This window comes from Aotus nancymaae, unplaced genomic scaffold (genome assembly GCF_030222135.1).
Source record: "Aotus nancymaae isolate 86718 unplaced genomic scaffold, 86718_ANA_hifiasm-v0.15.2.pri h1tg000057l, whole genome shotgun sequence".
NCBI classification, from domain to species: domain Eukaryota; kingdom Metazoa; phylum Chordata; class Mammalia; order Primates; family Aotidae; genus Aotus; species Aotus nancymaae.
Genome location: NW_026988471.1, coordinates 61,918,223 through 61,944,832, shown reverse-complemented (window position 1 = coordinate 61,944,832; position 26,610 = coordinate 61,918,223). Strand labels below are relative to the sequence as shown.

Below are 26,610 nucleotides of genomic sequence, written 5' to 3'. Positions count from 1 at the left end.
TATGAGGTGGGTTTCCTGGATACAGCACACTGATGGGTTTTGACTTTTTATCCAATTTGCCAGTTCATGTCTTTTGATTGGGGCATTTAGCCCTTTACATTTAGGGTTAATATTGTTATGTGTGAATTTGATCCTGCCATTTTGATGCTAGCTGGTTGTTTTGCCCATTAGTTAATGCAGTTTCTTCATTGTGTTGATGCTCTTTACCATTTGGTATGTTTTTGGAGTGGCTGGTACTGGTTGTTCCTTTCTATGTTTAGTGCTTCTTTCAGGAGCTCTTGTAAAGCAGGCCTGGTGGTGATGAAATCTCTCAGCAATTGCTTATTCATAAAGGATTTTATTTCTCCTTCGCTTATGAAACTTAGTTTGACTGGATATGAAATTCTAGGTTGAAAGTTCTTTTCTTTAAGGATGTTGAATATTGGTCCCCACTGTCTTCTGGCTTGTAGGGTTTCTGCCGAGAGATCCACTGTGAGTCTGATGGACTTCCCTTTGTGGTTAACCCAACCTTTCTCTCTGGCTGCCCGTAGCATTTTCTTCTTCATTTCAACCCTGGTGAATCTGACGTTTATGTGCCTTGGGGTTGCTCTTCATGAGGAGTATCTTTGTGGTGTTCTCTGTATTTCCTGGACTTGAATATTGGCCTGCCTTGCTATGTTGGGGAAGTTTTCCTGGATAATATCCTGAAGAGTGTTTTCCAGCTTGGATTCATTCTTTCTGTCACATTCAGGTACACCTGTCAAATGTAGATTAGGTCTTTTCACATAATCCCATATTTCTTGGAGGCTTTGTTCATTGCTTTTTACTCTTTTTTCTCTAATCTTGACTTCTCGTTTTATTTCATTGAGTTGATCTTCGACCTCTGATATCCTTTCTTCTGCTTGGTCAATTCAGCTATTGAAACTTGTGTATGCTTCGTGAAGTTCTTGTGTTGTGTTTTTCAGCTCCATCAATTCATTTTTGTTCCTCTCTAAGCCATTTGTTCTTGTTAGCATTTCATCAAACCCTTTTCAAGGTTCTTAGTTTCTTTTTTTTTTTTTTTTACATTTTTTAAATTGCATTTTAGGTTTCGGGGTACATGTGAAGAACATGCAAGATTGTTCCATAGGTGCATATGTGGCAGTGTGATTTGTTGCCTTCCTCCCCTTCACCTATATGTGGCATTTCTCCCCATGCTATCTCTCCGCAACTCCCCGCCCCCCTCTGTCCCTCCCCTATTTCCCCCCAACAGACCCCAGTGTGTAGTGCTCCCCTCCCTGTGTCCATGTGTTCTCATTCTTAGTTTCTTTGCATTGGGTTAGAACATGTTCTTTTAGCTCAGTGAAGTTTCTTATTACCCACCTTCTAAAGCCTGTTTCTGTCAATTCATCAGACTCATTCTCCATCCAGCCTTGTTCCCTTGCTGGTGAGGAGTTGTGATCCCTTGGAGGAGGAGAGGCATTCTGGTTTTGCATGTGTTCATCCTTTTTGCACTGGTTTCTTCCCATCTTTGTGGATTTATTTACCTGTCGTCTTTGTAGTTGTTGACTTTCAGATGGGGTCTCTGAGTGGACGTCCTTTTTGTTGATGATGAAAGTATTTCTTTCTTTTTTTTAGTTTTCCTTCTAACAGTCAGGCCCCTCTGCTGTAGGACTGCTGGAGGTCCACTCCAGACCCTGCTTGCCTGGGGATAACCTGCAGCAGCTGCAGAACAGTAAAGGTTGCTGCCAGTTTCTTCTTCTGCTATCTTTGTCCCAGAAGGATACGTGCCAGATGTCAGTCTGATCTCTCCTTTATGAGGTGACTCTTTGGAGATATGGGGGTTGGGGAGCTGCTTGAGGAGACAGTTTGTCCTTTATAGGAGCTCAAGTGCTGAGCTGTGAGCTCCGTTGTTCCATTCAGAGCTGGTGGGCAGGTGCGTTTTAAGTCTCTTGCAGCAGAACTCATAACTGACTTTTTTTTCCCCAGGTGCTCTGTTGCTCTGCCCCAGGAAGGTAGGGCTTTATTTATTAGTTTCTGTCATGCCACTGCCTTTTTTCAGGGATGCCCTGCTCAGCAAGGAGGTACTCTAGTCACAGTCTGCCAGCAGAGGCATTGCTGAGCTGACATGGGCTCTGCCCAGCTGCTGTGTGAACTTCCTTGCAGTTTTGTTTATAGGGGTGTAGTTAGAACTGCCTCAGTAATGGCAGTGTGCCTCCGTAATGGCGGACTCTCTCTGTAATGGTGGACTGCCTCTGTAATTGCGGGCTGCCTCAGTAATGGTGGGCTGCCTCGGTAATGGCGGTCATCCTTCCCCCACAAAGCTGGACCATCCCAGGTTCAGCTGTGCTTGCTGTGAAATTCTCAATCCAGAGCATTTCAGATTGCTGGTCTTTGTTGGGTTGGGACCGGCCAAGCTAGATCACCTGGCTCCCTGTTTCAGTCCCCTGTTTTTTCAGTTGAACGGGCAACTCTGTCTCCCAGGCGTTCCAGTCACCAGTTGAAACAGTGCCCGGATTTGTGTGAGTTTTTGTGTGGAGATCTGCTGCACCAGCTGAAACAGCTGCGCTGGAGACTCGTGGCACTTTTTCACCTGGGCATCTCCTGGCCTGGCTCCCTGTTTCAGTCCCCTTTTTTTCAGTTGATCAGGAGACTCTGTCTCCCAGGCATTCCAGTTGCCAGTTGAAAAGGCGCCCATATTTGTGTGAGTTTTTGTGCAGAGACCCACTGCACTGGCTGAAACAGCCACGCTGGAGACTTGCGTTTTTCCGCCCGGGAATCTCCTGGCCTGGCTCCCTGTTTCCATCCCCTTTTTATCAGTTGAACGGGCAACTCTATCTCCCAGGCGTTCCAGTAGCCTGTTGAAATGGCGCCTGGATTTGTGTGAGTTTTTGTGCAGAGACCTGCCACACCAGTTGAAACAGCCACGCTGGAGACTTGTGGCGCTTTTCCACCCGAGAATCTCCTGGTCTGTGGGCAATAAAAATTCCTTTGGAAATACAGTGACTACTCACCCTCTGTGTTTTTGCTGGAAGCTGCAATCCAGAGCTATTCCTATTCGGCCATATTGGATCCCTCCCCTCAGTCATTAGGTCTTAACACTCCAAAATAATCTCCATTGACTTTATGTCTCACATCTAGGGCATTAGGATGCAAGCAGTGGGCTCACAAGGCCTTGGACAGCTCTGCCTCTTTGGCTCTGCATGGGTTACCTCCCATGGCTGCTTTCATGAGCTATTGTTGAGTGCCTGTGGCTTTTCCAGGTGCATGATGCAAGCTGTTAGTGGATCTACCATTCTGCTGTCTGGGGGATGGTGGTCCTCTTCTCACAGCTTCACTAGGCACTGCCCCAATGGAGACTGTGTTTGGGCTCCAACCCCACAGATCCCCTCTGCATTGCCCTAGTAGAAGTTCTCCTTGAGGGTCCTGCCCCTGCAGCAGACTTCTGCCTTGACATCCAGGTATTTCCATACATCTTCTGAAATCTAGGCTGAGGCTCCCAACTCTCACACTCTGTGCACCCGCAGGCTTAACACTACATAGAAGCCACCAAGGCTTAGGGCTTGTACTCTCTGAAGCAATGGCCCAAGCTGTACCTTGGCGTATTTTAGCCATGGCTAGAGTTGGAGTAGCCATAATGCAGAGCACCATGTCTTGAGGCTGCACAGAGCAGCAGGACCCCAAGCCTGGCCCACAAAACTATTCTTCCCTCCTAGGCCTGTAGGGCTGTGATGGAGGGGCTGCTGAGAAGGTCTCTGAAATCCCTAAGAGGCATTTTCCTTATTATCTTTACTAACATTCAGCTCCTCTTATGCAAATTTCTGCAGCCAGCTTGAATTCCTCCCCAGAAAGTGGATTTTTATTTTCTACCACATGATCAGGCTGCAAATTTTCCAGACTTTTACACTCTGCTTCCCTTTTAAATATAGTTCCAGTTTCAGATCATCTCTACTCACTCATGTGGCCATACATTGTTAGAAGCAGCTGGGCCAAACGTTTGAATGCTTTCCTGGTTAGACATTCTTCTGCCATATACCCTAAATCATGACTCTCAAATTGAAAGTTCCACAGATCCCCAGAGCAGGAGCACAATGCTGTCAGTCTCTGACAAGTCACTGACAAGTCTTGCTAAAACATAGCAAGAGTGACTTTACTCCAGTTCCCAGTAAGTTCCTCATCTCCATCTGAGACCACCTTAGCCTGGACTTCAACAATTTAACCAGTCTCTAAGAAGTTTCAAACTTTACCTCATCTTCCTGTCCTCTGCTGAGTCCTCCAAACTGTTCCAACCTCTGCCCATTACCAGTTCCAAAGTTGCTTCCACATTTTCTGGTACCTATATAGCAATGTCCCTCTCCTAGTGCCACTTTTCTGTATTAGTCCTTTCTCATATTGCTGTAAGGAACTACCTGAGACTGGGTAATTTACAAAGATACTAGGCCTCAGGAAATGTATAGTCATGGCAGAAGGTGAAGGGAGAGCAGGAGGAAGAGAGTGGAGGTGAAGGTACCACACACTTTTAAACAAACAGATCTCATGAGAACTCACTTTCACTAGAACAGCAAGGGGGAAGTAGACCTCCATGATCCAATCACTTCCCACCAGGCTCTTCCTCCAACACTGAGGACTACCCCTCCCTAAGTTAACTTACAGATTTAACATTATGCATATAAAAATACCATCCGACCTGGGGTGGTGGTTAGATGAGTCTCTGCATGTGTTAAAATGTCAAGAACCATATATCAATACAATCAATTTTACTGCCAAAAAAAAAAAAAAAAATACTATTTTTCCCTGGGGTCCACAAGTTAATTTTAAAATTCATTTGGAAAGACAATAAAAATAAATGTGGGAATATCCTGCAAAAGAATAGTAATAGGAGCCTAGCCCCACAGACATTTAAACATATGAAAAAACTCTTTAATTAAAATTACAGAGTATATTTGTATCCCAATGGAAATGAGCAGAAAATACGTATGGAAATTCAGTGTATGATAAAGGCAGTTCAAATCAGTGGAGAAAAGATGAACTTCAGCTTTTTAATAAATGGAATTTCTGTAAGTGTATTAGATTTTTTAATGATAAAATTGGATTCACTCCTCACACCATAATAAATTCCAGAAGGATGAGGGATTTAAATGTAAACAAACAAAACCATATAAGTATACTAGAAGAAGACATGGGTGAAATCTGGTATAACCTGTAAATGGGAGAAGCTTTCCTAAAAGTGAGTAGTAGACAAAATATCCCCCACTGAGAGATGTTCACATTCTAATCCTTAGAACCTGTGAATATGCTGTGTTACATGGCAAAAGGGACTTTGCAGATTTAACTAAGATTACATAGAAATTATTCTGTATTATCCAGATGGGCCCAATGTAATTAAATGAGCCAGAGAACTTTCTTTGGGTAGTTAAGTAAGATGTGGTAGAAAAGGAGGTCTTGCAGCAACATGGATAGAACTAGAGGCCATTATATTAAGTGAAACAAGTCAGACTCAGAAAGACAAATATCACATGTTCTCACTTATAAGTGGGAGCTAAATAATGTCTAGTTTCAGACATGCTGAAATGTCCATAAAAAATTATCTATGTTTAATCATGAGCTTGCATAAGTACCCTTATACTTATCTTCATGCTCATTCTATTAATGTTTTTTTACAGGATATATTTCAATAGGTAGGCTTTCTAGGCCAAAGAGTATTAATATTTTTATTTTTATAAATACTGCCAAATTGCCCTTTTAAAAGTATAATTAACCCTTGAACAAGATGGGAATTTAGGGGCACCCCCATGAAGTAAAAATCCATGTATAATTTTTGACTTTCCCAGAACTTAACTACTAGTACCCTACTGTTGATTGGAAGCCTTACCAATAGCATAATCAATTAACATATATTTTGTATGTTATATTATATACTTCCTTCTTACAATAAAGTAAACTAGAAAAAATAAAATTTTATTACAAAAATCACAAGGAAAGGAAAATATATTTACCATTAAATGGAAGTGAATCATCATAAAGGTCTTCATCTGTGTTGTCTTCATATTGAATAGGCTCAGGAGGAGGAAGAGGAGGGGTGGGTATTACTGTTTTGGGGTGACAGAGGCAGAATACGTGAAGGTGGTTAAAGGAGAGGCAAGAGAGGTAGGCATTCTTGGTGTAACTTTATGGAAATACATCATTACTGTTTATATTTCTTGCTTTTTCATTTCACTAAAAATGTTTCTATATTGTACCAATCCTTCCTCCGCTGTTTGCTTTAGTTTCAGTGCCTGTTTCATAAAAGGGTCTATGTCATAGGAGAAGTCAAAAGCAGTATTGAACAGTCACCCTTTTTCCAGATTGTCTATCAGTGGACACCAAAACTCAATATATCAATCAACACATAGTAATAATAATTGAAAATGAAATTTTTGGCGCTGCCCAGACTAGCGAACAATACAGTCAGGATGGCTAAAGGTGACCCTAAGAAACCAAAGGGCAAGATGTCTGCTTATGCCTTCTTTGTGCAGACGTGCAGAGAAGAACATAAGAAGAAAAATCCAGAGGTCCCTGTCAATTTTGCAGAATTTTCCAAGAAATGCTCTGAGAGGTGGAAGACAATGTCCGGGAAAGAGAAATCTAAATTTGATGAAATGGCAAAGGCGGATAAAGTGCGCTATGATCGGGAAATGAAGGATTATGGACCAGCTAAGGGAGGCAAGAAGAAGAAGGATCCTAATGCCCCCAAAAGGCCACCGTCTGGCTTCTTCCTGTTCTGCTCAGAATTCCGCCCCAAGATCAAATCCACAAACCCTGGCATCTCTATTGGAGACGTGGCAAAAAAGCTGGGTGAGATGTGGAATAACTTAAATAACAGCGAAAAGCAGCCTTACATCACTAAGGCGGCGAAGCTGAAGGAGAAATATGAGAAGGATGTTGCTGACTACAAGTCGAAAGGAAAGTTCGATGGTGCAAAGGGTCCCGCTAAAGTTGCCCGGAAAAAAGTGGAAGAGGAAGATGAAGAAGACGAGGAGGAAGAGGAGGAGGAGGAGGAGGAGGAGGAGGAGGAGGACGAATAAAAAAACTGTTTATCTGTCTCCTTGTGAATACTTAGAGTAGGGGAGCGCCGTAATTGACACATCTCTTACTTGAGAAGTGTCTGTTGCCCTCATTAGGTTTAATTACAAAATTTGATCACGATCATATTGTAGTCTCTCAAAGTGCTCTAGAGATTGTCAGTGGTTTACATGAAGTGGCCATGGGTGTCTGGAGCACCCTGAAACTGTATCAAAGTTGTACATATTTCCAAACATTTTTAAAATGAAAAGGCACTCTCGTGTTCTCCTCACTCTGTGCACTTTGCTGTTGGTGTAACAAGGCATTTAAAGATGTTTCTGGCATTTTTTTTATTTGTAAGGTGGTGTTAACTATATGGTTATTGGCTAGAAATCCTGAGTTATCAACTGTATATATCTATAGTTTGTAAAAATAACAAAACAACCAAGACAAACTCTTGATGCTCCTTGCCTTGCGTTGAGGCTGCGGGAAAGATGCCTTTTGGAGGGGCTGTAGCTCAGGGCGTGCACTGTGAGGCTGGACCTGTTGACTCTGCAGTGGGCATCCATTTAGCTTCAGGTTGTCTTGTTTCTGTATATAGTGACATAGCATTCTGCTACCATCTTAGCTGTGGACATGGGGTCAGCTGGCATGAGATATTTTTGATTTTTGTTTAAGTGCGGTAGTTTTTAAACTGTTTTTAAACAAACTAGAACTCTTCATTGTCAGCAAAGTGAAGAGCCACTGCATCAATGAAAGTTCAAGAACCTTCTGTACTTAAACATGATTTGCAACGTTCTGTTATTTTTTTTGTATGTTTAGAATGCTGAAATGTTTTTGAAGTTAAATAAACAGTATTACATTTAAAAAAAAAAAAAAAAGAAAATGAAATTTTTATAAAATACTTTAATCTGAACACATTTACATGTCCCCAAAGCATGAGTACTTATTTCCATATAGGCACATCCACTTGTATCAAAGATCTTCAAGATCAGAAGGGAAAACCCAATGTTAAAGACAAACTTTTGTACATAAATATAATACATTATCATTAATTGCATATTTTTCCTGTTTTGCTTATTTTTCTGATGAAAACAACTCTCAACAATATATATGCTGGTATTTCTTACACAGGAAGGCATGACTTCCACAGAGATCACATCAACACTTTGAAGTAACTGAGACGAAAAGTATGGGACTTTATAGCAGTTACCCTTAAAGATAAACTGCCTGTTACCACCCTTTTGGGTCAAGGTAACACTATTTTTTCTTGCTCTTCCTTACTTTTGATAAGCTGCTGACACTTTTTGAGCATCCTAAACTTCCTCCATCATCATCTTAGTCTCCTGCCTTTTTCTAGTTCTAAAAAATGGCAAAATACTATTTTCCTTAAGAACAGCATGGAAAATACTGTACTTGGAAGGACAGCAAAGTGTGAGCTAAGTGAAATTGAAGGTAGAAAAAGAATAATATCAAAATATTTGATAGGTTTGTAATAATTCCATAACTTACATGCATATTTAAAAATGAAAGTTGTGGTTTTTCTCAAGCTATTAGTGTATCACAGATTTAGAAATCACTACCAGATGGTTTTCTTTTCAATCTAATGCTCTTACCAGTAAGTAGAAGTTATTAAATAAATCAGTAAGCTTATGTTATCACAGGATCATGACCAATGTCATTCTTCCATTAACTCAAAATTTTGCCAAAAGCCACTTTCATATGTGTGTATATATATATATAATATAAATGCATTATATATATTTTTTCTCCTCATAAATAACCTCAGGTTGTAAAAGTTACATATCACTGCTCTATTTTGTTAAAATTACTAAATTTTACCCAACAATGCAGATTTTTAATAATTAATGTTTATAATCACTCAGCTTATATATACAATGTCAAATTACTAGCCTGGGCAACATAGTTCAACCCCATCTCTACAAAAGTAATTTAAAAATTAACCAGGTATGGTGGTTCATGCTGGTACTTCTAGCTACTCAGGAGGCTGAGCTGGGAAGGATTGCTTGAGCCTAGCAGTTAGAGGTTGCAGCGAGCTGTGATAGTGCCACTGCACTCCAGTCTGGACAACAGAGCAAGACTCTGTCTCTAAATAAATAAATAATGTCAAATGAACAGACTAAGACATAAAATGCAAATGTTCAGTTTACTTTTAAACATTTTTGTTGACATATTGGTTTGCTCTCTTGATCTGTTTCCCACAACTTCTAATTATTTATATAAGAAGCTTGGCGATAATGCTAATATAAAACTCAACTGAGTTCATTAGAGATTCATTCATATATAACTATCTTCTAAAAACAAAGCTTTTTTGCAAAAAAAAAAAAAAAAAAAAAAAACCTAAAATCTAACACTTCTGGGATTATGTTTGCGGGTTTCCTAAATTGTTTCCAAGATCAGTATGGAAAATTCTTGTAAACAGTTCAGTTCTTATTCAGTCTGTGTCCTTTTAACTTAAAAGACTTTGTAGTATAATTGCTGTGTAAATATCAGAATTTTCCATATATTGTGCAATGTACATAAAGAAGTCATCAAATGGTTTATCTTGTACTTATCAACTTGTTTATTTTTATGCCTCCAAAAAGCTGTATTTTTTTTTACAAGAGCAGCTGCTACTTTGTAAATATTTTAATGGTTTCTGTTAAGTAGAGCTGTCAGTTTAACAAACAATATTATAAAAGATTTTCATTCTTCCATGTGATTCAACATCTTGAAAAGTGTTTTACCTTGAAAATCCTTTGGAGATTTTAGACTGGAAAGGATATCTCCTTTGAAGGCACAAAGCCAACAAAAGAATAGATAGGTTTAAAGAATAATGTATAAGATCACCAGAGAAATAGTGCAATTTTTTTCAGAAGACAAATGTATAAAAGCAGCAAGTTCTCTTAGCTCACTTCTCCTCTTTTGACTGTGGCAGTTTGTTGAAATGGAAGAGCACTGGCTTTGTGCCAGACATTTCAGGTATGAACCTTGATTCTTTTGTCACTTAATAGATATTGGTTTAGAGCAAGCCAATTAACCCCTTTGACCCTCAGTTTCTGTATCTATAAATGGTGTAATGATACCTACCTTAAAGGGTCATTATGAAAATTAGAGATAATTTATGTAAATGGGCTAACTAAATAAAGGTGGCAATTATTATTCTATCCTACCTACCTAGCAACCAGGAGTCTCCCAGTCATTCTTTAGTCTTTGTCCTTTACATTTTTATTCTCCCAGCTTATCTCTTCTTTCTTTTTTGTCTACTGCATGGAATTGAAAGTAAGAAATATTTTAGAGATGATCTAATTTAGCACTTTTGTTGAACAAATGAGGAAATACAAGCTCAGAGAGATTAAATGACTTGTCTAAGATCACAGTTAGTTAAACACAGAGATCAGAATCCTGGTCTCCTGAGTTTTTCACTGTTTTCATTCTTGCTGTGAAATGGAATTTGATAAGGTAATTCTAGCCTGGATCTAAAGGAGCATGTTAAGATAGGATAGCAAAAAAACAGTGAAAGAGACAAGAAAAGGAAAAAGATTAAAAAGGGGAGTGAGGAGAGCTTTTCCTTTTGTTCTACATCAAGCCTCAGCAAATTTTTTAAAGGGCCAGATAGTAAATAGTTTAGGCTTCCCAAGTCATATGGCCTCTATCTCAACTACTCAACTCCAACACTATAGCACAAAAGCAGCCGTAGACAATATTTAAAAAAAAACCATGGTTATGCGCCAATAAAACTTTATTTGTACACTGAAATTTGAATTTCATATAGTTTTCACATCTAGAAATATATCTTTCTTGTATTTTTTCAACCATTTGAAAATATAAAAACCATTTTTAGATTGTGGGCCATAAAAAAACAGATGTAGGGCTGCATGCGGCTCATGTGATCTGTAGTTTGATGCCTTGAGAAGTATAAGCCTGATAAGTAGAACAGATATTCAGCCTTGATGTTATAGAAATAATAACAGAGTTTAAAGGGGACTGGGATGAAGTAGAGTGTCCCTGCCCCACAAAAGGGGGCAGAAGCCATTATGATTAAGGAGACTGTGGCTCTTAGGAAATGGAGGCCAAATATTGCAAAATCTTCTGACTTTTCAAAAAGCATGAAGACTGGATTTTTATGCTAAATCTCCCAATTTTTAAATGAATTTGGGTAGCTTCCATTGCACAAAATAAAATGAAAGCTCACCTAAATGTCCCAATTTTAAGTGTTGGTAAATAATTCAAAATAGTTGTTAAATACTGTAGGTCAAACATCTGTAAACTGAATTTGGCACATGGACTACCAGTTTAAAATCTGTGTTCTAGGAAGACAAAGCAAAATTCTAGGTAACTCATGCTTCCTAGCAAGAATTCAAACTTACCCAATTCAGGGTCTTTCAGACCAAACCCTTAACCTCTCCACAAATGGAACACAAAAGTGATTATAAAGTAATAGGTCATTCAGGCTATAACCACTCCCTACCCCATCCTATGCCCCACCCCACCAAACTTCTGCCTTTTTGTAGTTTATTAGTTTAAGACATTAAGCTTTGTTTAGTAGGTGGTACCAAAGTACTAGTCACATCTAGAACCTTTCCTGGAATTGAGTACACTCAATATTATATTTTAAAAATATAATCACATATTATAGCTATAATCTAAGACTACCAGATTTAAAATAGTTAATTTTTTTTTCTAACTCCTGTTGTTTTTTCTCAAAGTTATAACCATATTAAATTGCTGCTACTAGGGATCTTATTTTCATTTTATATTCAAGTAAACACAATTTAAACATATTTACCAATAAAAGAACCCAAATAAGTCCTTTAGTATCTTCCAAAAATTTTTATTTTCTACTTTTTTTTTGTTTGTTTTTGAGACAAGTTCTCTCACTCTGTTACCCAGGCTGGAGGGCAGTGACATGATCACGGTTCACTGCAGCCTCAACCTCCCCAGGTCAGGTGCTCCTCCCACTCAGCTTCCCAGGTAGCTGGGACTACAGGTGTGTGCTATCATGCCTAATTTTTTTTTCTTTAGTGATGAGGTTTCACCATGTTGCCCAGGCTAGTGTTGAACTCCTTGGCTCAAGCAATTCACCCACCTCAGCCTCCCAAAGTGCTGTAATTACAGGTATGAGCCACAGCACCTGGCCTCTTCTCTACTTCTATGTTGTCACTAGTTGCTTATTTTTTTCTGCTCCGCTCTCCCTGCCCTGCTATCACACTGTAAGCTCATTAAGGATGGGATTATGTCCACTTCATCTTTATATCCCCCAATCATTAAAGATATCTGCACAGAACAGACCTTCAATAAAAGTTTGCTTTTAAGAGGTCAGGAGTTCGAGACCAGACTGGCCAACATGGAGAAACCTCGTCTCTACTAAAAATAGAAAATTATCCAGGCGTGGTGGTGCATCCCTGTAATGCCAGCTACTCGGGAGGCAGGGAAGGAGAATCACTTGAACCCAGGAGGCAGAGGTTGTGGTGAGCTGAGATCATGCCATTGCGCTTCAGCCTGGGCAAAAAGAGCAAAACTACGTCTCAAAAAAAAAAAAAAAAGAATAAACATTCAAACCTAATTTTCACATTTGAAAATTAAACCATCTGAGAACTCCATTAGTAGCAGAGATACATTTTCATTTTATCTTAATGAATAGCAAAGAGTATAGCTGATCCATGTAACGATATTATGGAAATTAAGTATGATAATAGAAGTACCTACTACACTTTTCATCCTTAAAATAGTACTAGCATATCCAAGCAAAATGTATTACAGAAAGTGTTGCCAGGAGACAATCCATACTATATGTATTTTCTAGTGGAATATGAGAAGAAATTCAGTAACAGTAAGGATTGGGAAAAGGGCTCAAGGTGAAAATAAATATAATAATATCTTGTCTATCAAGGAAAAAGCATTTAGTCCTTACCTGCTACAGTTTTCATATATGTATATGAAACTGTATATATATAATATATATTATACATATATATGGTTATATATACACACTGCAGAAATAATATACAGAAGGGACATTAGCAAGATGGCAGATTAGGAAGCTCCAGGTCCTCATTTTCCTGTAGAGACAAATTATCTATAATATATACATAAAAAATAGCTTTGTGAGAAATCTAGAAATTAGTTAATGAACTACAGAATGCAGGCAAGTGCAAAAACAAGAGAATGGATGGTGCCTGGGAGGGTAAGAGAGTTCATTACATTATTCTAGTTCCAGGGCCCCTCCCCTGGAACAGAAAGAATAGAGTGAAACTTAAGTCTAGCATGCTAACTTCTTTGTGGGCTGCCTTACTTTGCTCAGGGAACTGATGAGAATAGCAATGGCATAGTTTGGATACAAGATGAGAGGTCACTGAAAGCAGGTGAATGCCTTAGCATGTTAAGACGGCGGAGACTCTATAGTTCTGCAGGCAGGCTCCAGGAGGGCAAGCAAGAGATTAAGGGCAGAGGAATACAACAGAAAAAGCTCCCATGAAGACACAGGAAAGTAAGACAGTCAGAAGCACCAAGATATACTAAAAGCAAACATACAACCCCAAGGAAAACACATCCCCAGGAAAAATCTGAGTAGTCTCAGAACCTCTAGCCAGCCTGACTGGTCACAGTCTTCCCCCAAATAAAAGTAGCTGATAAAGATTGAGAAAGGTGGCTGTTTCTTCAAATTCTCAAATCTCAACAGAAGACCACAAGGTATACAAAGAAACAGTACCATGGCCTGACCAAAGGAACAAAATTAAGCTCCAGAAATTTGCCTTAAAAAAATGCAGATCTATAAGCTTCTTAAAAAAGAATTTATAGTAACTCTCATAAAGATGATCAAGACCTACAAGAGAACACAGAACTGCACAGAAATCAGGAAAACAATGCATGAACAAAATAAGACTATCAACAAAGAGAAACTATTCTTTAAAAGTTATAAGGCCAGGCATGATGGCTCAAGCCTCTAATCCTAGCACTTTGGGAGGCTGAGGAGGGAGGACTGCTTGAGCCCAGGAGTTCAATACTAGCCTGGGCAACATAGCAAGACCCTTTCTCTTGAAAAAAGAAGCAAACAAACAAAAAAACAAATTATGGACCTGAAAAATACAAGTGAACTAAAGAATTCACTAGATGGATTCAACAGCAGGCTTATGCAAGCAAAAGAATCCTTGTTTTCGAAGTTAGCACATTTGAAATTATTGAGTCTCTCAAAAGGAGGAGAGAAAGAGAAAGGGACAAAGAGCTTATTTGAACAAACAGTGGCTACAAACTTCCCAAGGCTGATAAAAGAAATGGACATACAAACTCAAGAACTAAATGAACTGCAACTATGATATACCTGAAGAAACCCATACCAAGCCATGTTTTAATCAGATTATTGTAAGTCAACAGAATCTTGAAAGCAGCCAGAGAAAAACAACTCATCATGTATGAGTGAGCCAACCAAGATTATCAGCAGTTTTCTCAATAGAAATTTTGAAGGCTAAAAAGAAATGGTATGATTAAAGTACTAAAAGAGAAAATCAACTAAAAATACTGCATCCAGCAAAACTGTCCTTCAGAAATAAAGAAATTAAGACCTTTCTGATAAACAAAAGCTGTTTAGTCAATATTACTAGACATAAATACTAAAGAGAGTCCTTCAAATTAGACAAAGGATGCTAGGCAGCAACATAGTGATATGAAATTATAAAGTTCTCCACTAATGATAAACATTTAAATAAATATAGGTCTTATATTGGTGCATAAATCCACTTTTAATTTTTGTATAGAGTCTAAAAGTAAATCACAGACACACACAATTATAAATCTGTGTTATCTGGTATACAATATACACAATAGGTAATTTATGACAATAACATAAGGGGGTTTGGCTATAAAGGAGAGTTTGTGTATCTAATTGAAATTAAGTTACTACCCTAAAATAGATTTGTTATAACTTTAAGATACCTAATGTAGATGATGGGGTGATGGATGCAGCAAACCACCAGGGCACATGTATACCTATGTAAAAACCTGCATGTTCTGCACATGTACCCCAGAACTTATAATAATAATAAGATACTTTGTACAATTGCAGTGGTAACCACCAAGAAAATATCTATACAATGCACGCAAAAGGAAATGAGAAGGGAGTCAAAAGAATGTCACTACAGAATATCCATAAGACACAAAGACAGTAAGAGAAGAATGAGGATCCAAAAAGCTATAAGATATACAGGACATAGGTAACAAAAAGGCTGTAGAAAATCCTTCCATATCAGTAATTACTTTAAAGAGAAGCAATTAAACTCCTCAGTCAAAAGGCATATTGGCTAAATGGATAAAAATAGGATCCAATGATATGCTGCATACAGGCACTTTAGATCTAACAACATGAAAGGGCTAAACATGAAGGATGAAAAAAGATACTCAATGCAGACAATAACCATAAGAGAGCAGGGATATCTTTATTAATATGAGGCAAAATAGACTTTAAGTCAAAAACTGTCATAAGAGACTAAGTAGGATACTATATAATGATTAAGGAATCAAGTCATCAGGAAGATACCGCAATTATAAATATTTATGCACCAAATATCAGAGCTCTTAAATATGTGAAGCAAGCATTGACAGAATTGAAGGGATAAATACATATCAACACAATAATAGTAAAAGATTTCAATAGCCCACTTTCAATAATGGATAGGACCACCAGATATAAGGTCAATAAAGAAACAGAGGACTTCTCTTTTTTTCTCCCAAGGTGGTAGATCAGAGGCTTTTCTAGCATGCTTCACCTATTTTGAAGCAAAAAAAAATAGTGGAGAGAGAGTCACATAATGATCTTTTATTCAAGAAGGAACACAGAAATTCAAATCCTGGAAAATAGAAAGTGGGAGGGCAGCCTGAGTAGCAGCATCTGGCTGAGAACTGAGTGAAGGCCCTGATGTGGTAGGGGAGCAAAGAGTGTGCCTCTATGATCCTCCTTTCCACTGGGAAACCATGCCACCCAGGCCCTGGGAAACTACCTTGGCCCTTCTAAGCCCTGTGGCTAACATGGCAAGAAGCCAGGAGACTGAGAAAGAAAAATACTGGGAAGCACTCCAGACATTTTCCCAGACCTGGGATCTAACAGGAGGATGCCTTTCTTAATCCTGGCTCACACCAAACTGGTCAGGATTCAGTAATCTAGCAGCAGTAGCCACAGGCATTAGAGATTCTTGGGCTTGAGATTGGAGTGCTGGGACTGGAGTTGGGGAAGGGCCCCCACAGCCAGAACTGAGTGGTGACTGTGTAGTGCATTCAAGCCATGGGAGCTAAAATTGGGCTTTCCCCCTTTGTGGAACCAGAGAGGGAGGAGATTTGCTAGACAGCCGTGGTTTTCCCCAGGTAGCAAGATTTGTAGACAGGGATGGCACTGCGATCGAAAGCCAATCTGCATGTGACTTTACTGAGTGCCCCAGCTCAAGCCAGGATGGAATTCAATTCCATTGGTTCTGAGGAGTGAGAGGGAGGCAGATCCCATACCAGCTCACCTGGTGTAGGAGCTTTGCCTGCCCCAATCTTCACATGTGACGAACTTGGTGCATCAGCAGTGTTTCTACCCTTTACCAAGCACATCTCCAGGCATTTGGTGACTGCTCTCCAAACTCTTTTCGGAGACAGTGCTTGCATTCACTGTTTAGGAGGTGGGGGAGGGGAGCAGCGCAAGTGCAGGCTTCCCTGGTCCAGCTCTGCCCAACTTCATACCCTCTCTGAGGCTGAGCATAAAACCCAAACCACTGAGCATTCCACAACCTTGCCCATTGCCTGGGACACTGGAGAGTTTCTCTTGGCAAACAAAGACCAAGCATGAACTTTACCACTACCACCACAGCCAGCTTTTACCTGCAAGTGCCACTGACTGGCCTGGAGGTCAACCTGCACAATATAAGACAAAATCTGGAAACACAAGTCCACAGCACTTAGGAATGAGATAAGTTCCTTGTGCCATGAGCCTGCTCACCTGCCTGGTATACCACTACTACAACCAGCATTTGAAAAAGCCAACACATGATGGTAATTTATAACCAAGGAATTCATACATAGTCGTTGCCACTGAATGCACCCAGAAGCAAAGCCAAAACAGCCCTGTACAACATACATTACAGTCACATCCTCAAGAGGGGGAAAAAAAATTCTGTCCAAACACAAGTAAATTCAAAAATAAGAAGTGACCATTTTTCCAAATGAGAAAAAAATCTGCATAATACTGGAAGCACAAAAAGTCACGGGATTAAGACATCCCCAGAGGATCACACTAACTCTCTAGTAATGGATCCTGACCAAAAAGAAATTTCTGAAATGCCAGGTACAGAATTCAAAATACTGATTTTAAGGAAGCTCAATGAGATCCAAAAGAAATCTGAAAACCAATAGAGAGAAATCAGAAAATCAATTCTGGTTATGAATGAGAAATTTATCACAGAGAACTTTACCAATTTTTTCTTATCTAAAAATGAACAAACATAACTTTTAGAAATGAAAAATTCACTGTAGGAATTATAAAACACAACTGAAAGGGTCAGTAACCCACTAGATAAAGCAGAAGGCAGAATCTCAAAATTTGAAGACAAGTCCTTTGAATTAATCCAGTTAGACAAAGATAAAGAAAAAAGAATAAAATAGAATGAACATATTGAGAAGTATGGGATTATATAAAGAATCTAAACTTATGAATCATTGGTATTCCTGAGGGAGAAGAAAAAACAAAATTTTGAAAATCATTTAATTAAATAATAGATGAAAATTTCCCTAGTTTTATAAGAGATTTAGACATGAAAATACACGAGGCGAAATTAATACTAGGAGAACACACTGCCAGATGGATTTTATCCACAACATATAGTCATTAAATTGTCTAAAATCAATATAAAGGAATAAATCCTAAAATCAGCAAGAGAAAATTATCTAGTGACCTATAAAGGAAACTCCAGCAGACTAATAGTACAGTGGGAACTTTATAAGCCAGAAGAGACTGGGATTCTATTTTCAATGTGCTTAAAGGAAAAAAAAAATGCCAACCACAAATTTTGTATTCTGCTAAAATAAGTTTCATAAATAAAGGAGAAATACAGTGTTTCCCAAACACTGAGGGAATTTATCACCACTAGACGAACCCTATACAAATATTCGAAGGAGTTATAAACATGGAAAGAAATGGTCAATGTTTGCCATCATAAAAATCCACAAAAGTATAAAACTCACAGGTCTTATAAAAGCAATTACACAAAGGAGAAAGAGAAAGAAATCAAATTACAACAGGACAGAAATCTGCCAAAACAAAAAGATAGAGAAAAAAAAAAAAGATGCAAATAATGTACAAAGCAGATACTAAAGCCAGACTAGCACACAACAAAAAAGTAAAACTATAGACCAAAATCTCTGATGAATATAGATGCAAAAATCTGCAACAAAGTACTAGCAAACCCAATACAACAGCACATCAAAAACATGATACACCACAATCAAGTGATTTTATTCCAAAGATGCAAGTATAGTTCAACATACTCAAGTAAGTAAATTTGATTCATCACATAAAGAGGATTAAAAACAAACTATATAAACATCTCAATAGATGAAGAAAAAGCATTTGATAAAATTAAGGATCCTTTTGTGATTTAAAAAAAACAACAAACTAGGCACAGAAGGAACATACTGCAAAATAATAAAAGCAATATATGATAAGCCCACAGAACACATGATACTAAACAAGAAAAATTTCAAACAGTTTCCCTAAGAACTGGAACAAGACAATGATGACCACTTTCACCACTTCTATTCAATATATTGGAAGTCCAAGCCAGAGGAATCAGGCAAGAGAAGAAATAGAATGCATCCAAATTTGGAAAAGATGAACTCAACTTATCTGTTTGCTCATATGATCTTATACCTAGAAAAACCTAAAGAGTCCTAGATTTCATAAATAAATTCAGTAAAGTTTCAGAATATGAAATCAATATACAAAAATCAGTGGCATTTCTATACATTAACAACAAACAAATTGAGAACCAAATCAAGAAGTACAATAGCAAAAGTAAAATACTTAGGAATATATTTAAACAAGGGGGTAAGAAAGATCTTTACAAAGAAAACCACAAAACATTGATTATAGAAACCCTACATGACACAAACAAATGGAAAAACTTTCCATGTTTGCAGATCAGAAAAGTCAGTATCATTAAAACAACCGTACTATTCAAAGCAATTTACAGACTAAATGCAGTTCCTATTTTTAAAATGTAATTTTTCACAGAATTTGAAAATCACAAAATTCATATGGAATGGAAAAAGAGCTTGAATATTCAAAGCAATTGTAAGCAAAAAGAACAAAGCTGGAGGCATCACAGTACCTGACTTCAAATTATACTACAAGCCTATAGTAACCAAAACAGCATGGTACTTGTATAAAAATAGACACATAGATCAATGTAACACAATAAAGAACTCAGAAATAAAGCCACATACCTACAGCCAACTGATCTTTGACAATGTCAACAAAAACATACCCTGAGGAAAGGACATCCTTTACACTAAGTGATGCTGGGAAAATTGGATTACCAGTGCAGAAGAATGAAACTGGACTTCTCTCACCATCTACAAACCAACTCAAGATCATTTAAAGGCTTAAATGTAACTATAACAATACTAGAGGAAAACCTAAGGAAAACTCCTCTGGACATTGGCCTTAACAAACAATTTATGACTAAGACTGTAAGGTTTAAATGAAGCAAGTGAGGTTTGAATGAGGCAATTCAGGCCAGTTATTGAAATGAAGAAATTTAATTGGCTCCTGGGCAAGGTTCTGCGGTCCAACAGGAGGAGCTGGAGAAGTCGCGCTTGACTCCTTTTGGGCGTGGGGTTTTATAGGGAGTGGAGGTGTTTTGATTGGTTGTGGGGAAGGAGGGCGTGTACGGGGCCAGCTGCTATTGGCAGGTAGGTAGGATTTCCGGTGAGTGAGCCGCCCAGGGGGAGTGGGACCTGGATGGGGCAAAATGCTATTGGGCAGGTTCTGGCAGGGCTTGTTTTAAATTTTGGTGGGGTTCTTCATTGGTTGGCTAGGTGCTGAGTGCAGAGACCACTGCCGAGTGCAGATTTGCATGCTGAGTGCAGAAGTGGGTGTGGAGTGGTGACGTGGTTTCTAGGTGGGGAGGGGTGTGGGTGTGTCTGAGCTCACGGTGAGGCGACCAGCCTTACAAAGACCTCAAAAGCAAATGCAATAAAAACACAAATAGACAAATGGGACTTAATTAAACTAAAGCACTTCTGCACAGCAAAAGAAATAAGAGAACAGACAACCTGCAGAATGGGTGAAAACTTTAAACTGCTTACAGCAAGGAACTAATATACAAGGAACTCAAACAACTTAACAACATCAAAAACAAAGAACATAAATTTTTTTTATCCTTTACCCACCTCCTACACTATTGAATGGGCAAAGAACATTGATATTTTTTCAAAAGAAAACACAAATGGCTAACCTGCTTATGAAAAAATGTTTAACATCACTAACCATCAGAGAAATGCAAATTGAAAATAATGACATATTTCACATGAGTCAGAATAACTATTACTAAAACTGTTAAAAAATAACATGTTGGAAGAATGCAGAGAAAAATGGAATACTTATGCATTGTTAGTGGGAATGTAAATTAGTACAACCTGTATGAAAAACCATATGGAGATTTCTCATAGAATTGAAAATAAAACTGCTATTGGAGCCAGCAATCCTACTACTGGGTATCTACCAAAGGAAAAGAAATAATTAGTTCAAAAGGATATCTGCACTCATATGTTTATTACTGTGCTATTCACAATAGCAAAGATATGGAATCACCTACGTGTACATCGGTGAAGGACTGGATAAAGAAAATGTGGTATATATGTGCAATGAAATACTACTCAGCCATTGAAAAGAATAAAATCATCTTTTGCAGCAACATAGATGGAACTGGAGGCTATAACCTTAAGTGAAATAACTCAGAAACAGAAAGTCAGACAACACATGTTATCACTTACAAGTGAGAGCTAAATAATATGTACACATGGACACAGAGTATGGAATAATAGACACTGGAGATTCAGTAGAGTAGGAGGTGGGTAAAGGATGACAAATAAATTAATGGATATTATGTACACTATTCAGATGGTGGCTACACTAAATGGCCAGACTTTAGCACTACACAGTATATCCATATAACAAAACTGCATTTATGAGTACTTACAAGGACTATACCCCTTAAATGCAAACCAAAAAAAAAAAGTAACAGAAGTCTTTAACAACACACTTCCACTGTTCTGAGACTGCAATGTCTATTATTCTACACTCTGTTTCCATGTGTTCACAGTATTTAGCTCCTACTTATAAATGAGAAAATACAGTATTTGACCTTCTGTTTTCTGAGTTATTTCACTTAAGATAATGACCTCCAGGTCTTTGTAAAGAACAGAACGTATACAGAACACTCACCCATCAACTGCAAGAAACACATTCTTTTCAAGTGCACATGGAACATTGTCCAAAATAGACCATGTGAAGACCACAAAACAAGTCTTAACAAATTTTAAAAGACCGCAATCATAGAAAATATCTTCTCTGATTAAAGTGAAATGGCACTAGACATCAACAAAAGGAAAACTGGAAAACTCACAAATACCTGAAAATTAAGCAATACACTCTTAAACAACAGTCCAGAGAAGAAATCACAAGGGAAATTAGAAAACCTCTTGAGACAAATGAAAATGAAAACAATGTTCTCGTGTTAGGCCATTCTTTGCTATAAAAAAATACTCGAGACTGGGTAATTTATAAAGAAAATAAGTTTTCTTGGTTCACAATTCTGCAGGTTCTACAAGCACAGTGCTGTCATCTTCTCAGCTTCTGAGGAGACCTCAGGGAGCTTTTGCTCATGGCAGAAGGTGAAATGAGAAGAGCAAAGGAAGGCTAGAGAAGGAGAATGAGAAGGAGGAGGTGCCACACATTTTTAAACAGCCAGTTCGCATGAGAACTTACTATTCCAAAGACAGCACCAAGGGGATGGTGCTAAACCATTCATGAGAAATCTGCCCCCAAGATCCAGTCACCTTCAATTTTACCTTCCGCCATGAGCAAAAGCTCCCTGTGTCCTCCCCAGAAGCTGAGCAGATGCCAGCACCATGCATGTACAGCCTACAGAACCATATGCCAGCACCATGCATGTACAGCCTACAGAACCATAAACTAATTAAACCTCTTTTCTTTATAAATTACCAAGTCTCTGATTTCTCTCTCTCTCTCTCTCTCTCTCTCTCTCTCTCTCTCTCTCTCTCTCTCTCTCTCTCTCTCTCTCTCTCTCTCTCTCTCTCTCTCTCTCGGTCTCACTCTGTCACCCAGCGTCCAGTGCAGTGGTGCAGTCTCAGCTCACTGCAGTCTCTGTTTCCCTAGTCAATTGATTCTCCAGCCTCAAATTCCTGAGTAACTCTTACTACAGGCATGAGCTACCATGCCTAGGTAATTTTTTTACTTTTTGTGGAAATGGGGTTTTACCATGTTGCTCAGGTTGTCTGGTATTTCTTTATAGTGATGCAAGAACAGTCTAATACAACGTCCCACCCCCAACACTAGGGGTTACATCTCAACATGAAATTTGGAGGGGACATCCAAGCCATATCAGTGCCCAAACTTGTGAGATGCAGTGAACACAGTACTAACAGAGAAGTTTATGGCTATGTGTTTACATTAAAAAAGAAGAAAGATCAAAAATTAACAACCTAACTTCGCACCTTAAGAAATTAAAAAAAAGAAAAAACTAAACCCAAAGTTAACAGAAGAAAGAAAATCATACAGTTTAGAGCAGAGATCAATGAAATAAAGAAAACAAAAGCAATAGAAAAAAAATCAGCAAAACTTAAGAGGTGGTTGTTTCCAAAATATCTAAAAAACTGACCAATTATTAGGTATAGTAATTTATAAGAGAGAAGACTCACATAACGAAAATTAGAAGTGAAAGAGGGGATATTACAGCCAATACCACATACAATAAAGAGGATTGTAAAAGAATACTACAAACAGTTGTATGCCAACAAACTGGAAAAATTATATAAATGGACAAAATCTTTTAAACACACAACCAACCAAGATTGGATAATGAAGAATTAGATAATCTGGACAGACTTAAAACTATTGAAGACATTGAATCAGTAACCAATATCCCACACAAAGAAAAACCCAAGACCTCATGCCTTCTTTAGAATATTCCAGCTAATATTTAAAGAAGAATTAACACCCATTCTCCTCAAACTCTTCCAAAAAAATTAAAAGAAGGGAAAATCCCAAATTCATTATATAAGGCCAGCATTACCCTAATAACAAAGCCAGATGAAGTCAAAGAAAACTACAGACCAACATTCTTGATAAATATTGGTATAAAAGTCCTTAACAAAACACTAGACAACCAAATTCTTAGGCACAGTAAAAAGATCATATACCATGATTGAGTAAAATGTATTGCTGTTAAGGATGGTTCGACATAAGAAAATCATTCTAATCACATTAACAGAATGAAAGATGAGAACATAATCATCTCAACTGATACACACAAAAAAGCATTTGACAAAATTTGATGTTGTTTCATGCTAAAAACGCTCAAACTAGGATGTAAGGATACCATTAATACCTCAACATAATAAAGGCAGTACATGAAAAGACCATAGCTAACATCAATCTCAGTGGTGAAAAACTGAAAGCCCTTCCTCTAAAATCAAGAAAAAGACAAAGATGCCTGCTTTCACCCCTTCTATTTAACATAGTACTGGAATATCCTAGTCAAATCAATTATGAAAGTGAAATAAAAGGCACCATAATCAGAAAGGAAGTAAAATTGTCTCTGCTTATAGTTGACTTAATCTCCTATGCAGAAAATCCTAAAGATCCCATTTTAAAACTTCAGAATAATTGAATTCAGCAAAGTTGCAAGATACAAGTTAACATGCAAAAATCCATTGCATTTCTATACACTAATTGAGCAATCTGCAAAGGATGGTAAGAAAACAATTTCATTTACAATAGCATCAAAAAGAATAAAATAATTTGGAATAAGCCTAACCAAGGAGGTAAAAGACTAACATACTTAAAACTAGAAACACTGCTGATAGATATTAGAGACACAAATAAATTGTAAGACCTCCCATGTTCATGGATTGGAAGACTTCATGTTGTTAAAATGTCAATATTGCCCAAGGTAATCTACCAATTTGGTGCAATCCCTATCAAAATCCCAATGGCATCTTTGGAAATATAGAAAAATCCATTTATAAGTTCATATGAAATCTCAAGGGATGCTGAATAATGGCCAGAACAATATTGAAAAAGGAAAAAGTTATAGGTGTGACACTTTCTGATTTCCAAACATATTACAAGGCTACAGTAATCTAAACATTTAGTACTAGCACAAATGCAGACATAAAGACCAACAGGAATGAACAGAATTGAGACCCCAGATATAAACCCTTAACTATATGGTAAAACAATTTTTGACAGATGGCAAGACTACACAATGTAAAAAGAACTACCTCTGCAACAAACGTTGCTGGGAAACTGGATATCCCCATGCAAAAGAACGAGTTGGACCTTATGTTACACCATAAACAAAAATTAACTCAAAATGAATTAAAGACCTAAACATAAGAAACAAATGTATAAAACTTCTAGAAGAAAACAAAAGCTTCATGAAATTGGATATGATGATTTATTGTGTATGACACCAAAAGGACAGGCAACAAAAGCAAAATAGGCAAATGGGACTACAAATGGAGCTTAATCCAACTTAAAAACTTTTCTGCATTAAAGGACATATTAAAGTACCAATAAAGTGAAAAGACAGGCTATGGAATCGGAGAAAATATTTGCAAATCATATAGCTGATAATATCTAGACTACATACAGAGCTCCTACAACTTGAGAACAAAAACAACCTAATTAAAAATGGGCAAGGGGTCTGGGTGCTATGGCTCAGGCCTGTAATCCCAGCACTTTGGGAAGCAGTATTACGGGCAAGAGCCACCACAGGAAATGGGAAGATTGCTTGAGCCCAGGAGTTCAAGACCAGCCTGGGCAACCTCTATACAATGATGTTTTTCTAAATGAGTCATTCATTATGGCACACACCTGTAGTCCCAGCTACTCAGAGGGTTGAGGTGGGAGGATCACCTGAGTCCAACAGGTCAAGGCTGTACTGAGCCATGATTGTGCTACTGTACTCCAGCCTGGGCAACAGAATGAGACTCTGTCTCAAAGAAAAAAAGGACAAGGGACTTGAATCCACATTTCTTCAATGAAGGTATACAAATGACCAACAAGCATATGAAATGATAAGCTCAGTATCACTTATTATTAGAGAAATGCAAATCAAAACCATAAGGTAGCACTTCACATCCATTAAGAAAACTAGTTTTAAAAAAACAACAGAAAATAACAAGCTTTGTCAAGGATTTGGAGAAATTAGAATCTTTGAGCATTGTTGGTAGGATTGTAAGACAGTGAACCACAATGAATTAGTATAATGTTTCCTCCAAAAATTAAAAATAGATCTACTGTATGATATGGCAATCCCCCTTCTGAGTATATGTTCAAAAGCACTGATAGCAGGGTCTCAGAGATATTAGCACATCCATGTTCATAGCAGCATTATTCACAATAGGCAGGAGGTGGAAGCAACCCAAATGTCAATAGATAGAGAATGGAAAAACAAAGCATGGTATATAAATAAAATGGCTTACTATTCAGTCTTAAAAAGGAAGAAATCTTGTCATATACTACAACACAGATAAACCTTGAGGACTTTATGCTAAGTGAAATAAGCCAGTAACAAAAACGCAAATACTGTATGATAGCACTTATACAAGATTTAAAGTTATCAAATTCATATAAACAGAAAATAAAATGTTGGTTATCAGGTGGGAGAGGGGCAAATGCAGAATTGTACAATGGGTGCAGTTTCAGTTTTGCAAGACAAAAAAGTTCTGGAGCTTTGCCTCACAACAATATGAATATACTTAACACTGTTGAATGGTATGCTTTAAAATGTTTAAGATGGTAAAAATTATGGTTTTTCCATAAGTTAAAAATCTTTATATACACAAACACAGTAGTCCTAAGAGGTTTTTGTTTGTTTGTTTTTTAATAAGGTTTATATTTCTTACAAAAAATATATTTTTCACAGCTTCATTATGTTTCAAACAATGTTTTTGAACAATGCCCTGTCAAAATTGCCAGTCTCTCTATATACACCTCTGTATAGCTCTAAGATATGGGAGTATATATCTTCCTATAAAATTTAAAATGCTAATTGAAAGCAAATATTGAGAAAAATATTTTTCTTTTCTTTTCAAATTGTTTGCTATATGTGAAAGAATAAAATCACTTCTTGCAACAATCCAAGATAAAATATTCCAGTAATTGGCTAAAAACAAACAAAAAAACTTTTAATTAATAATATGCTGGTTAAAAACACTATATATAAGCAAGGTATAAATGAATTTTTTTAAATCTGAGCTTGAAAACATTCATGATTCTATTATCAAACTCCTCTGGCTGAGGTAAGTATAAGAATGTTGGAAGTCATAGGAGAC

At 37.7% G+C, this 26,610-nt stretch overlaps 2 protein-coding genes across 11 annotated transcripts in view; both read left to right on the top strand.

Moving 5' to 3' along the window:
• The window catches only part of WDPCP (WD repeat containing planar cell polarity effector), a 783,785-nt gene that overhangs the window by 682,128 nt on the left and 75,047 nt on the right, over positions 1-26,610 (top strand). The gene's annotated exons all lie outside the window — the stretch shown is intronic.
• LOC135269729 (high mobility group protein B3-like) lies at positions 6,065-7,989 on the top strand. Its single transcript, XM_064364290.1, has one exon. It carries the CDS (start codon positions 6,366-6,368, stop codon positions 7,020-7,022), a length of 657 nt encoding a protein of 218 aa, XP_064220360.1. The 5' UTR covers positions 6,065-6,365; the 3' UTR covers positions 7,023-7,989.